Genomic DNA, 16,650 nt, shown 5'->3' with positions numbered 1-16,650 from the left:
AGGAGGTCTGCGCCCACACACACCCGCCGCAAATGTATAACAACATCTTTCGCTCTGCTGTTCAGTCCTGGGCTGTCTTGACATCATGGTTTTTGGATGCCTTGGATTGGCAGTGCTTCCTCGCGAGGATTGCTGTAGCTGACTTGAGTCCGAAGGTCTGTCTCTTCCCATGGCAGTTACACCCCCCCAGGGACCCACTTCCTCTCCAACGCTGAAGCAGATCCGAGGGAAATAGAACAAAGGGTCACAACCCAGCCAACTCTGCGTAGCCAGAGAAAGAAGCTCGTGATTCTAGCCTGCGATCTAAACTCCAGCAGGGCCTTTCACTCTAAATAAAACTTTGGAGCACTGCGAAAAACTTTTTTCCCCCTTTCCTTTCCTTCTCCTAGGACTTGGTTAGATTTTTTTTCTCTTGAAATCCTAGGGCAATGTTCATCCTTTAGGAAGTAACACAGTAGCTTAGGAGGGGGAAATAATCTCCCTTACCCGGGGGGGGGGGGCATTAAAAGCAAGGTAAATGTTTCTTGAGATATTGCCACTTGTTTGTTTGTTTGTTTGGGGGGGAAGGGAAAACATCTTCTATGTCTTGTTGACATTTCTGAAAGCCACCGGAGGCCATTCCCTTGTACAAAGAGTGATCGTGCGGAGGCAGGCTATACTGCTGATTACATCAATGGCACAGCGGTGCTCGCAAACAGGAAACAGCTGTCCCTCTTTGCTCTCCCATCTCTGCTGCTTGGATGAGGTTGACCCTTGAAGCTGGACAAGCAGTAGTTCCTTCAAGAAGCTGGATACTGTCCGGCCAACCCATGGCAATTAGCCACCTGAGAGAGGGTTGAACTAGTACAAGGGTGGCCAATTCCCAAGAGACTGCGATCTACTCACAGAGTTAAAAACTGGCAGTGTTTAAGTTATACAACAGCTCCCTGGAACAAATTGCAAGAACTTCAGTACTCGCTTCTTATATCATAGGCACTTTTGGGTGGAACGCAGATGCTCAATCAGATAAGGAGGCACCCAACTATCTTAGGGACTCCACTCCAGGCTTGTGTAGGGTTTACTCCTGATCCATTTTTCCTCCCGAAGATATCCTGCAAGCCACAGCATTTGACAGAAGCTGTGCAATGAAGGTGCCAGGTGCCCCTTTGTGGGGAGGGAGTTCCGCAACCGTTTTGGCTGATCAGTAATGAAACAATACAGCTCAAGTTTAGCCGGATGACATATTGTTTACTTACTAATTTTTAAAGAATTTGTGACAGTACAGTCGCACCTTGCTTTTCAAACAGCTTTGTTCTCGAACGTTTTGGCTCCCGAACGCTGCAAACCTGGAAGTGACTGTTCCAGTATGCGAACTATTTTTGGAAGCCGGACATCCAATGGGGTTTCTGCGGCTTCCTATTGGCTGCAGGAGCTTCCTGCAGCCAATCAGAAACCACACTTTGGTTTCCAAACGTTTTGGAAGTCGAACAGACTTACGGAACGGATTCTGTTCAACTTTCAAGGTACGACTGCACTTCATCCTATTAATTCCTTCCTGCATTGCCTGACTTTCCGACTTTCTCTTGTTTCAAGGACCGTCCATTGTGACACCCCCAAAAGACATCTGGAATGTGACTGGGGCCCATATTTTCCTGAGTTGTGAGGTCATTGGCGTTCCAACTCCAGTGCTTACTTGGAACAAGGTCAGTGACATTTGATGTTAATTTTGAAAAAGATCCTGTGAAATAAATGCAGTGCTGCACCAGAGCACTGCCAAGTTCTCCCAAGATCTACAGAAGAGAACCACCAAGATGCCCAGCTCCCATTGATTCATTCCATTGGGTGTCGTCGCATGGAAAGCCCTGGCGGGTTGTGTCCTCTGCAAGAGCACTTTGTGTGCTAACCTAGATAGGACACGTTGAGGGATACAGGAGGAGGACAGGGGAATTCAGACAATTGGAAAGGTTATTGTTTTGAGAAAATAACCACTGAGAAAGGTGACATTCCAGATGCATAAATGGAAGGGATTAGGACAGAACATGACAAAACAAGAATGAGGCTTGGAGGAGGGAAAATCTAAATGCATTGCCAAGTCAAACACTCCCTCGGAGCTCTGCAAGCATAATTGAGAATACTGGAAGGGGAGCTTTTTTTTAATTTGTATTTTGCTATAAAGAAAACTAATAAAAAATATTTGAGGGGGAAGTTTTTAACAACAGTGACTTGCAGAAACAAAGCTACCGTCTCTGTGACCAAAATAGATTGTGCAGTTTGTGGATCAGTAGAATACAACACCCCCCCCCCGCCTTGCCTTCCACCAGCACCTTTTCTCCCCGGTTGGTTTCTGTGCAAGCTCTGGGTTTCGTTCCTGTTTATCCGTCTAAAACCAGCTCTGTTGCACTTTACCATATTAGGGCCTCTGTAGGGAAGAGGCACAAGTATTAAGGAATGCCTCCTTCTGAGCTCAAGCATATTCTGGGGGCTTTGGTAACACGGAGATATGTTGCAAGTGCTCTCGTGATCTTCCGCCCATGATGCTGTCTGCAGTCATGCGGGTGTTAGAGAAGAGGACTAAGCATCAGGCGGGAGAGCTCAAACTAGATGACAAAAGCGGTCTTGGTTTGTTTTGAGGTGGCTAAGAGCCTGCGTGTTATGTCTTGAGGCTCCCGGTTCCCAATTCCTGTCCAACCTCCCAGGTTTCTGAGATATCTTTAGGCATGATTAGGGATTCTGTCCCTTTGGGCCGGGGCAGCAGCACTAGCCTTCGAAGAACCAGGTTTACACGCTGGGAACTTGCTTGGGTCCAGCTGTGCTCCTGGATGCTCAGGTCATAGCCATGGCCAAGAGTGCTTTTGCCTAGTAGCTGCACCCCGTTCATCATGGCTGCTAGCCATGGGTGGGAATCAGCTAATTGGTCCTGCCAACAGAAGGCCCTCACAAGATCTTCCACTTGCACAGTGGGCCTCCCTGCCGAAATTGGGGGTCAGGAGCACCAGAGGGGGAGAGGGAGGGATTTTTCCATTTGGCAAGTCAATATGCATGGCCTGACAGGGCTGTGGCCTTAATGCTGTGGCCTTAATGCAATTCTGTTTCCTCCAAATGTGTAAAACATCAAACTGTCTTAAACTCTGGGAAATTAAGGTACAGTCGTGCCTCGGGTTATGAACTCCGAAAACCCGTAAGTATTTTCGCCATGTGCGCGTTCTGTTCATGCGCGTTCTGTTCATGCGCACATGGTTTGCGCAAGTGCAAAGTGTGAAAATCGCTGAAATTGCGCTTTAATGGCGCTTCGGGTTACGACCATTTCGGGTTACGAACTGCGTCCCAGAACGGATCGTGTTCGTAACCCAAGGTACCATTGTATTGGGGCAATCCAGAGGCAATTGGAGCAGGGGAACTTTTAATTTAACTCCAAGACTTTCCCCTCATCTGCCAGATAATCAAAGGCCAATATGGTGTCCAAAGAATGGAGCTTCTTCCAGGAGATCGGGACAACTTAGCCATCCAGACTCGTGGTGGTCCTGAGAAACATGAAGTGACTGGTTGGGTATTGGTAAGTGCCTGTTTTCTTTTCAGTTGAAATAATCAGAGTGGATTGTATCCATCGTTTGTCCCCCCCACTTACATTACTAGACATGACTAACTTAGGCCCATTAATTTTAAGGGGGTCTCCCTCTGATTATTACTAGCATTTTGACAGGGTGTCAGTGTCTTTCAGGGGAGAAAGAGGCAGTTCAGACTGAGGGCTGGGACAGATTGTGGCACCTTGGGGCTGTGACTAGTGAGTGGGTGAGTTTGTGCCTGCTAAAAGTCCACATGACCGTGGAACATCTGCCTACTTGCTTGTAGCACAGGGGTGGCTAATCTGGGGCCATCCAAATGTTGTTGTACTTCAGTCATCAAAAGTGACATGGGAGTTGTAGTCCAGCAACCTATGGGAAGCCACAGGTTAGCCACCCCCAGATACAGTGGTACCTTGGTTGTCAAACAGCTTGGCTCCTGAACAAATGGGCTCCCGAATGCCGCAAACCCTGAAGTGTGTGTTCCAGTTTGTGAATGTTTCTTGGAAGCCGAACTTCTGACGCAGCTTTTGCGGCTTCCAATTGAGTGCTGGAAGCTCCTGTAGCCAATCGGAAGCCTTGGTTTTCGAACGGTTCTGGGAGTCGAATGGACTCCCGGAATGGATTAAATTTGACAACCAAGGTACCACTGTATAACATACCTCTGACTTTTGAACGTACAAGGGCAGGCTCCCACTGCCCCACCCGCCTTTGTCTCTAGCAGAGCTCTCTGGCTGAAAAAAGGTTCTGAACATCTGGTATACAGCATGAAAGTGAACCTTGGAAGATACATTTTCTGGTTATCTCCCGCTTGGACTACGGCAATGCGCTCTACGTGGCGCTACCTTTGAAGGTGACTCGGAAACTGCAACTAATCCAGAATGCGGCAGCTAGACCTACATTGGCTCCCAGGACATTTCCGGGCACAATCCAAAGTGTTGGTTCTGATCTTTAAAGCCCTAAACGGCCTCGGCCCAGTATACCTGAAGGATCGTCTCCACCTCCATTGTTCAGCCTGGACACGGAGATCCAGCTCCGAGTTTTCTGGCTATTTCCTCACTGCAAGAAGCGATGTTACAGGGAACCAGGCCAAGGCCTTCTCAGCAGTAGTCCCCACCCTGTGGAATGCCCTACCCTCAGATGTCAAGGGAATAAAGAACACAAAACTTTTAGAAGATGCCTGAAGACAGCCCTCTTCAGGGAGATTTTTAGTGTGTGATGTTGTGCTGTGTTTTTACTGATTTTTTGGGAGCTGCCCAGAGTGGCTGGGGCAACCCAGTCAGATGGGCGGAACAACAACAACAACAACAACAACAACAACAACAACAACAACAACAATAACAATAGGATAGGAAGTTTGAAGATCACTTTTCCTCTTGACCTTTTGAGTGGAATTTCACCTCTGGCATCTTGTTCAGCTTCATTCAAATGGACAAACCACTTGAGTTTTTTACGATTGAGCGGCATAAAATTTGTTAAGTAAAATAAGGTGCAAGTGTGCGTGTGTGATATTTCAGGTGAGGCCTAACACTGGGTGTATTTCCCTTCCAAGGTGGGTCTGACAACTTTTAAGTTAGGAGCAGGGTGTTCCTTTGTATGGTAGCCCTATTGGAATATACTTCACAGAGAGACCCATTGAGCCAGCTCTGCTAGGGGCTTTCAGAAGGTAGAACTTGCCATTTATTTGGGATGCCTGCTGTTCCAAGTAAATAATTTGCTGCGGATTACAGATTCAACGTGCATTATATACTGATTGCATTAAAAGCCTGGAGAGCAGAAAGCTGGGCCACAAGTTATGGCTTGGATCCAAAGAACAATAGGCATGCATCCACTGAGACTCCCCCCCCCCATGCCTTCTTGCCCAAGCTGTGTGTGAGTCAGGATGATGCAGAACAGTACGCTTGGGGGGTGGGGTGGGAGAATCTCCCCTGCTCAAGGAGAAATGCCCGGCATGCCCCTATGGGGCACTTTTGGATCCATACCATGAAAAATAAATTTGAGAACACACATTTTCCATCTAGGGATGAACAGCCTTCGGAACTGTTTCCAGGGTCTTTCTAGACATCTTTTCAAGAAAGATATGAGACAAATGCAGATCCCCTCATTTTAAAACATTCCCATGCCCACAATTACTCCATATTTACTTGGTAAAGTGTGCTTGTGTGTGCGAGAGAGAGAGAGATTCATTTCCAAATGCTTTCCACTAATTGCAACAAAAACTTAAGTTTTTCCAATTGTTCATCTGGAAAACTTGTCTTGCAATGGATTTGGGGCTCGGGTTAACCAAGTATCTAGGATGCAGCCAATTATCATGGTTCTGTTTCAACAGATATCCCCTTTGAGCAAGGATGATGCTGGAGAATATGAGTGCCATGCACTGAACTCCAAAGGAGAGGCAACAGCTTCTTCAAGAATTACTGTGGTTAATTCTTTACATGAAATACCCACACAAAAAGGTAGGGAGGTTTTTTTTGCATGTGAGAGAGAGCACTTTACTGCATTGGGGCCAATATGAAAAGTCAACATGTGACTGGATATTAAAAAAAATGTGAGCCTGTTGACTTTAGTAGCACATCGTGTACAGTCATGTTTTAACATTTCCTACAAGAATTCAGAAAATCTGACTTGAGTTCCAATGGGTGTTCCTAATGTCAAGACAACTGAAAATAAGGTTGTTTTTTAATTGACACAATGCAAAGTCATCAAGAAGGTGAAACAGGCTCCCACTCACGTCTGGAGCTGTTTCTTTTCTTTCCTGGCCAGCTTAGCAAAGCAAGAGGAGAGAGAGATGGATTAATAGTTCCCGCTTGCCTTGGTGATTATAATCCTGCAGGGCATTGTAAAAGGAACTGGCAGGAACCTGGAATGGAGACGCATGCTTGAGCATTGACTACCACAACATTCAGTATTGCTTGCAAATGGGTCCCAGGTCAGGACAAGAAATCACGCTTTTGTATATGCAGCCTAAAGACCTTGTTTATCTATTATTGGGGAGCTTTTACAGATACAGTGGTACCTCATGTTGAAAACAGGATCCGTTCTGGCAGCTCGTTCGCCACATGAAAAGGCTGCAACATGAAGCACCGCATCTGCGCACACGCGTGACGCAACACGGCGCTTCTGCGCATGCACGCAGGTCACGGATGCGCCAAACCCGGAAGTAACCCGTTCCAGGACTTCCCAGTTTGGCGCGTCTGTAACCTGCAACCTGCAACATGAAGTGGACATATCCTGAAGTATGACTGTATTTCTTAAAGCAATATGTTTGGGGGGGGTTGCTTAAAGGGAATTCACAGAGCTTCTCTCATGTGCATTTCAAATAACCCTACTGCATTTATTTTTTTATTTGCAGGAGATAGTGCAGAACTGTGAGATCTGAAGATTCTATATTGCACATGAAGAAGTAGAGGCTATCTCATCCCTGCCAGGTTTATGTTAATCTCCCGGAAAACTGCTGTGTTTACTTCCCTTTCATGCCACCTCTATAGTTATTCACCCCTTGTACAATTTTTGCTAAAGTATCAATAAAGTATTTTACAACGGATAAATGGGCGAAAAGCTTTTATTTCTATTTACAAAAAATGAGCTCACACACTAAACAGTCTGAAAATCCTCAGCCATGAAATAGGTTTCTGAATTTTAAAAACATTTAAAGAAAGCATGCGACTCAAAAAATTCAGAAGGGTAAAAATCACTCAGCGCCTGGGAGAAGGGAGATCTGTTTGAAGGCTACACACTCATCATTCGAGGTGCGATACTCATCGACATCAGTTCCTGGAAAAGGAGTTTGCACGCGTACGGCATTCTCACCAGAGAAATCTGGAAAAAAGGGGGTTAACAAATATTAGCGAAAATTTCAATATTTATGCACCAACCTCCCCTTTAAAACTCCCAGGGCAGCTCTCCCAATTATTAAAGGAACAAATGCAGCAGAACTCGATGTTGAAATCTGAAAAAAGCAACAGAAATGGGGTGCTAAATCCTCAAAAGAACTGATAAAACCAGCTTCAGCGACATGCTGGAAAGCATGGACAAATTTTTAAAAAATGTCTGCCTGGTGCTGCGATGACAAAGTCAGCAGCACTAGGCAAACATCCCTTAGGAGGGCCATCTATGTACATGGTGCCACATGTGAGACAGGGGGTGGTGACTGGGAGTGAAAGCTAACTTCAAGAGTGGGGTGATGTCTCTGATGGGCAGGCACATGTGGCAGAGGACAGTCCTTCAGGTATGAGGCTCCCCAAGCCTTTGAATTGCATCTGGATCACATACGGCAACATGCTGTGGGCATCTAATAGGGAGCTCACTAAGGAGCAGTGGCCATGTTCTGTCTGTCCAGGAAGGGCTGCAGCTACCGCCCCAGGCTTAGCGGATATAAGGCAATGATGCTACAGATTCCACTTGGACCTCCAGAGAGAAGCCATGTTACAGGGAACCAGGCAGAGGGCCTTCTCGGTAGTGGCACCCGCCCTGTGGAATGCCCTCCCATCAGATGTCAAAGAGAAAAACAACTACCAGACTTAAGACACCTGAAGGCAGCCCTGTTTAGGGAAGCTTTTAATGTTTAATAGACTATTGATTTTAATATTCTGTTGGAAGCTGCCCAGATGGGTGGGGTATAAATAATATATTATTTATTATTATTATTATTATTATTATTAATTTGCTGGTTCTGTCAGCAACCACTGGCTGCAAATCCTGATCCCTTTGGGGAGGCATGTCCAACTTCAAGTAGGCTACTATCCTGTATCAAAAACTGGCAGTGATCTACCACACCCTCCCATTGTAATTCTTCAGGAAGCCTTCCCTTCTCCTGCCCCTCCAAAGTCATTTAAGTTTATGAAATAAACATATAAAGGGATCCTTATTTCACAGATACAGTAGTTACGTTTGGATACCACCATTACATATCCAAAGAGTTACTAGATAGACAAGTAACTAAACAAGTGAGAAAAGTCAAACTATATTTTTATTTTAGTTTACACAGAACTGAGGAGCCAGTCGGAGTGTGCCGGGCTTCTCTCTCTTGATCAGCTAAAATCAATCCCACGATCAAGCGGTCAAGTCGCGGTCGACGTGTTGGACATGCCTGCCTTAGGGGAATGCAACCCTATCCAGAAGAGTAATTCTGCTCTCGTAATTTCTATCGCGTCTCAGCTGAGCATCAGTGGATTGGCCCTCACCCAGCACATTGCTGATACACCTATACAACATCTGCATTGCCTTGCTTTAATTTGATGTGATGCAGAGTTGGGTGTCAGCAGCCAAGAGGAGGGAAGCTGTGGCCCTCCAGATGATGTGGCTACAGCTGCCAGTTGGGACCCAACTACAATCGGGAGCCCAACATCTGGAGGGCCAAAAGTTCCCCACCCCTACACTAAGCAAACCCACCCAATGGACAGAATGCATCTCAAAACAAGGAAAGGTCCAAGTTAAGTTCTAAAATCTAACCTAGTACCTTAGGCGACGAGCATCCTACACATAGTGGAATCGCAAGACATTCTTCTGCACTGCTATGCTACCCAAGGTTTCCCACAATCCTTATTAAACCCAGATGTAAGGCAATCGTAGTGAATAAGGGGTTTGCAGACAAAACATACAGTGAAGGTTTTAATGAAAGCAACAGATTTTGCAGAGGGTTTCGAAATGGCAGAAGGCCTGAAGGTGGGACCCAAAAGGATGAGAAAGGATTAAGCAGTACTGTATGCAGACTTGGAGGGTGAGAGAGAAACAGGCATCTTTCCACATACCTGTGTCTTATTACGGCAGCCCCTGCACTCGTAGGTATGTGTCCTAGTGTTTGCTATTGCCATTAAGCCGCAAAGGTTGCACACATGAACCTGATATGGGTCAGATGCCTCAAACAATCTCTCTCGTAAGAACTGTGCTGCACCGTGAGCAATCTGACAGTCTCTCTCCATTTCTCCAAAACGAAGGCCACCATCACTTTTTTGGGGTGGGGGGGGGGGGAGAAAGAAACAAGCTTGTTTAATTCCACATTTTTCTAAGCCAGAAGGCTACTGACTAAGTTATACTCACACTGCCCTAAAACAAAATAAACTGCTGGAGCAGGATCTAAGTGGACTGCCAAAAATAACCAAACCCAACTTTCTGGAGGATGTTAAGAAATGAGGACTATTTTTAAATAGAAGATGCTGAAAAATTCATTCGGATTTTCTCAGGCTATCTGTGCTATGTATGAATGTTGTCTATGCAGGAAGCAGCACAGGAGAAAATCAAAGGGACATTCAACAATGCTAAGATTCTGGATTGTAGGAAGTTCAGACAACCCAGTTTCCTGAGCACCTCTGCTTTCAAAGCAATGCTCCAGCCCATATGTTGTGAATATATGCTTGAAAAATCTGTGGGCAAAGCTCGGGGAAAATTTCAGAAACTAAAAACATTGCTAAGTGAGATTCCCAGAGGTGAGGGATGGGGTTTCTGTGCCCTTTGGATCTCATTGGCTTCTCCTGTGACCAGTAGAATATATTATGCAAAGTTGTGAAACCTGAAGAATTAAAAGAATGCTAAGCAAGTTGCGTCACTAGACTTAATTTAAAGGTTGCAAAATTCAGCTTTTCTTGACGCAGAGTTTGTGTTAACTTTCACGTAGGGGGAAAAGTAGCACAAAGCAAGTCAAGGTAATAGGCTGCTTTACATACAAACCAAGTTAAGATTTATATGCAAATGTTTTGTGCCCACAGGTGACAATAACCAGCCAACAGACAAGAGGGTGTACCTACCGTATGCAACCCCCTTTCCAAAGACTTACAAGTCAGTCCACAAAAATGACTAATCCACAAATATTTTTTACAAGCCCACCTCTACCAACGTCATTTGATTGTGTGCAAGAACAACCCCCCTTACATTTTAGACAAGAGTCTGGCCACCTGCGAGGGATTCACGCTTACGCTACAGGCAACTGAGAAAATGGCCTGTCATTTCATACTACAGTGATGCCCCAACTTACGAATTTAATCCGTTCCGAAGGCACCTTTGTAGGTAGAAAACTTCGTAAGTCGAAAAGTGCCATTGGAAACGCGATTTCCCATAGGAATGCATTGGAAACGGAAAAATTCGTAAGTCGAAGCAACCCCATCTAAAAATTCGTAGGTCGAAAAAGCCCTATCTAAAACCGTCGCGGTTTCCGTTCGGATGTCGAGAAATTCGTAAGCGTGCAGCCATTTGCCCCATTCGTAAGTCGAAAAATTCGGTTGTCGAGTTGTTCATAAGTTGAGGTACCACTGTAGACATCTGAGCCCTCCTCCCTCCTCAGATGATGATTTTTGAAAGGCAAGAACTACAAACAGACCCTTCATTGCTCCAGACAACGTCCTTAAGGTGCGTATCTATTTCTTACCGAGATCGACCTTCCATAGGCTGCCTATTAAGGATCTGAATCGGCCCTCTTGCACGGGAATGGATTTTGTCATCTACCATGTGTTTTAACCGCTGGTAGTAAGTAGGGCCGATAAAGATCTGCGATGTGATTTTGCGGCCAGTGAAGCCATTGTACAAAACCTGGAGGGAAAGAAGAGACTCGGTGAACACCAAATCATAAGCAATGCGGCAGCACGGTTGAGCTCCTGTTGCCACTCAAGACCATGACGTACCTCATTTCCTCTCAGATGGTAGCCATAGTCAGACAGCAAGTTAGAAATCTTCTGCACGTTGACTGCATCATTGAAAGGTGTGGCGTCACCAATTTCTCCTTTATTTGCCGATACCTAAAAAAGGGGGGGCAGGTAGTTTAACAAGAGTACAAGCAGCTCCCAATTTATGCAGGGGTTACGTTCCAAAGCACCACTTGTTTAAGTGAAATCTCACATACTATTTGAAACGCCATCGAAAAAGCCTGCAAACACCCCGCCTTGCCGCTTTTTTGTGACTTTTCATGTCACTTCAATATTCCCCAATTCTTACCTTCCCTTGCAGACATTCAATCAAGTGACCAATGGTCATACGTGAAGGGATGGCATGAGGATTGATGATTATATCGGGGGTGATACCTTCGCAGGTGAAAGGCATGTCCTAGACAGGAAAGGAAAATGCCATTTATAGCTCCTTTCTGTAAACATTTTATACATGTATACAGTCGTACCTTGGATCTCAAACACCTTGCGACTCTTAACGTTTTGGCTCCCGAACGCCACAAACCCGGAAGTGAGTGTTCCGGTTTGCGAACGTTTTTTGGAAGCTGAACGTCCGACGTGGCTTCTGCAGTTTCCGATTGAGTGCAGGAAGCTCCTGCAGTCAATTGGAAGCTGCGTCTTGGTTTTTGAAAGTGCAACGGACTTCCGGAATGGATTCTGCTCAAGAACCAAGGTACGACTGTATATAATTCTGGTTAATACAGATTTACAGTGGTACCTCGGTTTATGAACACAATTGGTTCCGAAAGTCTGTTCATAAACTGAAGCGTTCATAAACTGAAGCGAACTTTCCCATTGAAAGTAATGGAAAGTGAATTAATCCGCTCCAGATGGGTCCGCGGCATTCATAAACCGAAAATTCGTAAACCGAGGTGTTCGTAAACCGAAGTTCCACTGTACTTGCTGTGAATCAACTGCTTTTTTGTACAGTGCACCAGGATTATTAGGCAAGCTGCAAAAATGGTTTTGTTTCACCAGGCTTTCGATCTGTTCTGAATTTCCACTGCTGTCCAGCTGTGTGCTGACAATTCTGTTTTATGATACTCACGTTTTTATTTTAAGTAACACTCTACATGGGGTTGCCCTTGAACATGATCCAGAAGTTTTTTATCTCGCTCAGAATTCTGCTGCAAAACACCTTTGACAGTGTCTTGCTACAGGAAGCAAATTAAATTATCGTTTCTCAGCTGCACAGGCTTCCTGTGTAGGCTTTACTTCTCAGCTATTTCTTTTCTCCCAAAGATATCCCAGAAGGCAGTAGAGATTTAGGAGCAGAGTTTTCCATCTCCTAGATGAGTGACCTTCTCAGGTTGAAGACCAACATTTTAAAATTATGATACATTAAGATCAGCAGAGGGGACCTTCTTGGTAGTTCCACCCCACCCCCCTCAGAAACTAGGGGTGGTGGTGGTCTGGGACAAAGCATACCCTGAGTTGCAGGACTCCCTTTGTACAGAGGTGTGCCTGACACCTTCACAAAGAACCGTTTCCAAACACTGAAGGCATACTGTATTTTCCGTGTATAAGACGACCCCTGTTTTTTTTAACCCAAAATTAATTTTAAAAAGTTGAGGTTTTTCTGGGATGTTGTTAAGCTTTTGGGCGGAGATCACCCTTGAAGTTATTTTCTTTGGGGGGTGGGGTCGCTACTGCCAATCACTTGCTCACTCAACATACCTTATTTTTCTGTGTATAAGATGACCCCCAATTTAGGATTTTTTTTAAAAGCAAAAACACAGTCTCTTACACAGAAAAATACAGTACTGTACGTCTCCACCATGGCCTTTGAAGCTTGCAGTGTGTATTTTTAGGACCTGCCCTACTCTTGTAATTGTAATTTGATTTAAACTCCTGTATTTTAAATTGTTACGACTTGCCCTACAACTTTAGGGTGAAAGGCAGGTAATAAATCAAAATAGCTTCAAATACAGATTTCTAAGCATGTTTCTCCCTTGCATCAAAAAACAACAACAGAGGGGGCTCTGTTTTTGGTTTTGATGCATGAAGAAAAATGAACGTATTAGACATGTGTAATAGAGAAATATACTGGGTTTAGTACGTTCGCATAAGCTTAAAAATACATTAGAAATTGGCAGGAAGGAGAGTAAGAAAGGAAATATATAAGAGGATTTTTTTTTCTTTTGCTTCAACATTTTCAGTTTTAATGAATTCTATCGGACTCTCTCTTTTTGTTTCAGAGTCGTTATATATAATTGTTATATATAATGTATAATATGAAAAAATGAACGAGGGTAACAGGAGGGAGGGAGAGAAGACGGTAAGGAAGATGGTTGGAAAGAAGGACAGGAAGGGGTGGGAGGGGGGAGGATGGGAGGGGGGAAGGGGCCTTTTATTCGCATAGATATAGGAAATGGTTATGTTTTATAAGATCTGATGTATCTGTGTTGTACTGTTGCCATATATGCTTTTGCTTTATGTAATATTTTAAACTGATCAATAAACTTGTTTTTTTAAAGTTAAAAAAACAAAAAAAGAAGAAAAAACAGAGGAGGCTTTTACCTCTTGTCTGTACTGGATACCACAGGTACCTTTCTGCCCATGTCTGCTGGCAAACTTGTCTCCAATTTGTGGGATTCTCACAGAACGCACCTGGAGATAAAGAGGACAGCTGGTTACTCCAAAATAATGGCTTTATCGTTAGCAAATAAATAATCACGCATAACTCCTACGCTTACCCTAATTTTACAAAACTTGTATCCCTCCTGGTTCAAGGTAACCATGACCTGGTCCACAATGCCTGTTTCGCTAGTGCGCAAGAAAGTGCTGCAGTCTCTCTTGGTGTAACGGCGGTTGGTGCTCTCCAGCTCGTCTTCGTTCTCGGGCAAAGTTACCGTCTTGCCGATGATGACGTCATCTCCCGAGACGCGCACGCCAGGTGCGATCAAGCCATCGTCATCCAGTTTGTCATAGATGGCGTGCCTCATCCCTGGGGAGAATAAATGCACAACTTGCAACCCACCGAGTTTACCAGCACATCAAGGGCTTACAAAATCATCCCCCAACCCAGTGCTTTAAAAAAAATAAAAATAAAAATAGGTGCTGGTACGCACCATGAAGTTGTTAGAGCAAGCGCCACACTTTTTAACAACAAAAAGAGGTGTCGGTACATGAGTACCCCCTGAAGAAGAAAAAGCACTACCCCCACCCCAATTTTGGCTTCCTGCATGGGAAAAATATACAGCTGGTTGGCTAAATCACACACAGTGCATGGCTAACCTTGGTTCCCTGCAATTTCAAGTAAGGCCATAGCGCAAGTGTGGTTGTACTGAAGACCACTGCATGTTCTTAAGGTGATTGGGTGGCCTTTGAGTTCAGCTTTGTCCTTTAAGGCCACGATCCAGCAAAGCCAGATGTGTAATAATAATAATAATAATAATAATAATAATAGATTATATAAGATATATAATAATCAATCATCATCATCTATTATTTATACCCTACCCATCTGGCTGGGTTTCGCCAGCCACTCTGGGCAGCTCCCAACAGAATATTAAAAACACAATAAAACATCAAACATCAAAAACATGCAGGGGAAAGAACCAGACATACTAATGGGGGGCTCTCACTTCCAGCGCTGTCATTGTTCGTTATTTAGTTTTGCTGCTGAACAGCTAGTGTAATGGGGTAAGTTGTGCGAAGTTAAGATTTTGACATTTAAGCTAAAGGGGGGGGGCTCATCTGTTTCACACAAATTTGTGATCTCAAAGGAACCATCCCTAGGAAGCATTTAATCCATATGAAGTGTATTTGCGTTGCCCATCACACCACTGCAATACGAACCCAGGTTAGCAAGTTTAAAATCTAATCTAGTTGTGGTTACAAGGGATAACATACCAAAGAAAAAACAAAAAACCACCCCAGTAGTTTCTTTCCCTGCAAGTGAATGTGTGAGAACATAAGGGGAAGCTGCATTGCTCTTTTTGATTTATAAGAGCAGAGAAGACTCAAAAGTTTTGAGCAGTGACCTGTCTGCCTGGTTCTCAACTAGCCCTGCTGGGCAGCTTCTGTTTATTCTCACCTTGACACGTTTCACGAGTAGGTTTCTCAAACACTTCCTCTTGGTCAAATCCTTTCTTGGACTCTTGCTCTTTGTAAGAACGATAGAATACAGATCTGAAGAGGGGGGGGGGGAATGAAAAAAGGCCTCAATTCCAAACCCAAGACCACTCTTCCAATTCAGGCGATGTTTCAAACACACTCCGCTGTGTTTCAGACACACTCCAGTGTGTGCCTCAGCCAAGAAAGGGATGCAATATTGAGGAAAACAGCTGAAGTAGTCCTATTAAGAGTCAGCAACTAGAAGCCCCTTGGCTAAATCCACCCCACAGTCAATTAGAGACAAAAGGTGTGGAAACCAAACTGTATTGTTAGGTCCGGGAGCGGGGGAGCAGAGATTGCAATAAAAGCCTACCGTCCCTTGCAGCCTTCTCAAAGAGCAAGAAAACCAGCTGCTGACAAGTGACCCCCAAAGAACTTACTGATTTAAGGGTGCACCTGCAATGGCACAAGAGCCATTTCCCTGCTGAGAATTGCGAAGGCCTCCTGCACTGGGAAAATGAGCTCTCCTCCCCATGAAGTACCAATCATATTTTTGATGCAAGCCTCCATCATTAAAAGCATCCAGCCAAGCAGCAGTCCTCCCTCACACAATACCGCCCACATGACACATCAAGGAGGTCAATGCGACAACTTCACATGCTTTCAACCTTCAGTTATCTGCCTACTGCAGTGGTTTTTGACCTGTGATCGGGAACACTCTGGGCTTTTTAAGTACATATGAGGGGAAAGCCATAGAAGCAGACTAGTGCCCATGACAGACAGCTTGCATGCCACTGCTGATTTACAGGGGAGAGCTGACCACTATCCTCTGAGGTGGACTCTAACCTCTGCCGAGCAAGCCCTAGCAAACCCGGTCAGCATCCCACATGTGCCAAGGCATGTGTGTACACACAATTGGCAGGTGGTCCTTGGCAGGTCCATTCAAAAACTGTTCTCTGGAGGGGCAAAGTCTGAAAGCCACTGTCCTACTGCAATTACACTTCCCATGCATGAAACTGCAGAGCACCACTTGAGAATTAGTTAATTAGATTTATAATTAATTAATCCATATGAACAGATTATCCACAGCGGGTGGCGCTGTGGTCTAAACCACAGAGCCTAGGGCTTGCCGATCAGAGGGTTGGTGGTTTGAATCCCCGTGACGGGGTGAGCTCCCGTTGCTCAGTCCCTCCTCCTGCCAACCTAGCAGTTCGAAAGCATGTCCAAGTGCAAGTAGATAAATAGGTACCGCTCTGGCGGGAAGGTAAACGGCGTTTCCGTGCGCTGCTCTGGTTTGCCAGGAGCGGCTTAGTCATGCTGGCCACATGACCCGGAAGCTGTACGCCGGCTCCCTCGGCCAATAGAGCGAGATGAGCGCCACAACCCCAGAGTTGTCCGCG

At 45.0% G+C, this 16,650-nt stretch overlaps 2 protein-coding genes across 2 annotated transcripts in view; one reads left to right on the top strand and one right to left on the bottom strand.

The window, feature by feature from the left end:
- The window catches only part of IGFBP7 (insulin like growth factor binding protein 7), a 21,174-nt gene extending 14,087 nt beyond the window's left edge, over positions 1-7,087 (top strand). The window contains exons 2-5 of the mRNA XM_035097398.3: positions 1,573-1,682; positions 3,416-3,532; positions 5,869-5,995; positions 6,892-7,087. Of these exons, the coding sequence (XP_034953289.3) occupies positions 1,573-1,682; positions 3,416-3,532; positions 5,869-5,995; positions 6,892-6,911 (374 nt within the window). The 3' untranslated portion in view covers positions 6,912-7,087. The remainder of the gene's footprint in view (positions 1-1,572; positions 1,683-3,415; positions 3,533-5,868; positions 5,996-6,891) is intronic.
- POLR2B (RNA polymerase II subunit B) overlaps positions 7,084-16,650 on the bottom strand; it is a 22,815-nt gene continuing 13,248 nt past the window's right edge. Inside the window, exons 19-26 of the mRNA XM_035097394.3 lie at positions 15,231-15,325; positions 13,888-14,138; positions 13,712-13,801; positions 11,463-11,570; positions 11,153-11,266; positions 10,900-11,060; positions 9,290-9,485; positions 7,084-7,358 (exon numbers count right to left, since the gene is read on the bottom strand). Of these exons, the coding sequence (XP_034953285.1) occupies positions 7,269-7,358; positions 9,290-9,485; positions 10,900-11,060; positions 11,153-11,266; positions 11,463-11,570; positions 13,712-13,801; positions 13,888-14,138; positions 15,231-15,325 (1,105 nt within the window). The 3' untranslated portion in view covers positions 7,084-7,268. The remainder of the gene's footprint in view (positions 7,359-9,289; positions 9,486-10,899; positions 11,061-11,152; positions 11,267-11,462; positions 11,571-13,711; positions 13,802-13,887; positions 14,139-15,230; positions 15,326-16,650) is intronic.

The sequence above is a fragment of the Zootoca vivipara genome, chromosome 15 (assembly GCF_965207765.1).
Source record: "Zootoca vivipara chromosome 15, rZooViv2.hap1.1, whole genome shotgun sequence".
Lineage (NCBI taxonomy): Eukaryota > Metazoa > Chordata > Lepidosauria > Squamata > Lacertidae > Zootoca > Zootoca vivipara.
Note: the sequence above shows the minus strand (reverse complement) of the source record. Positions and strands in the feature narration are given on the sequence as shown.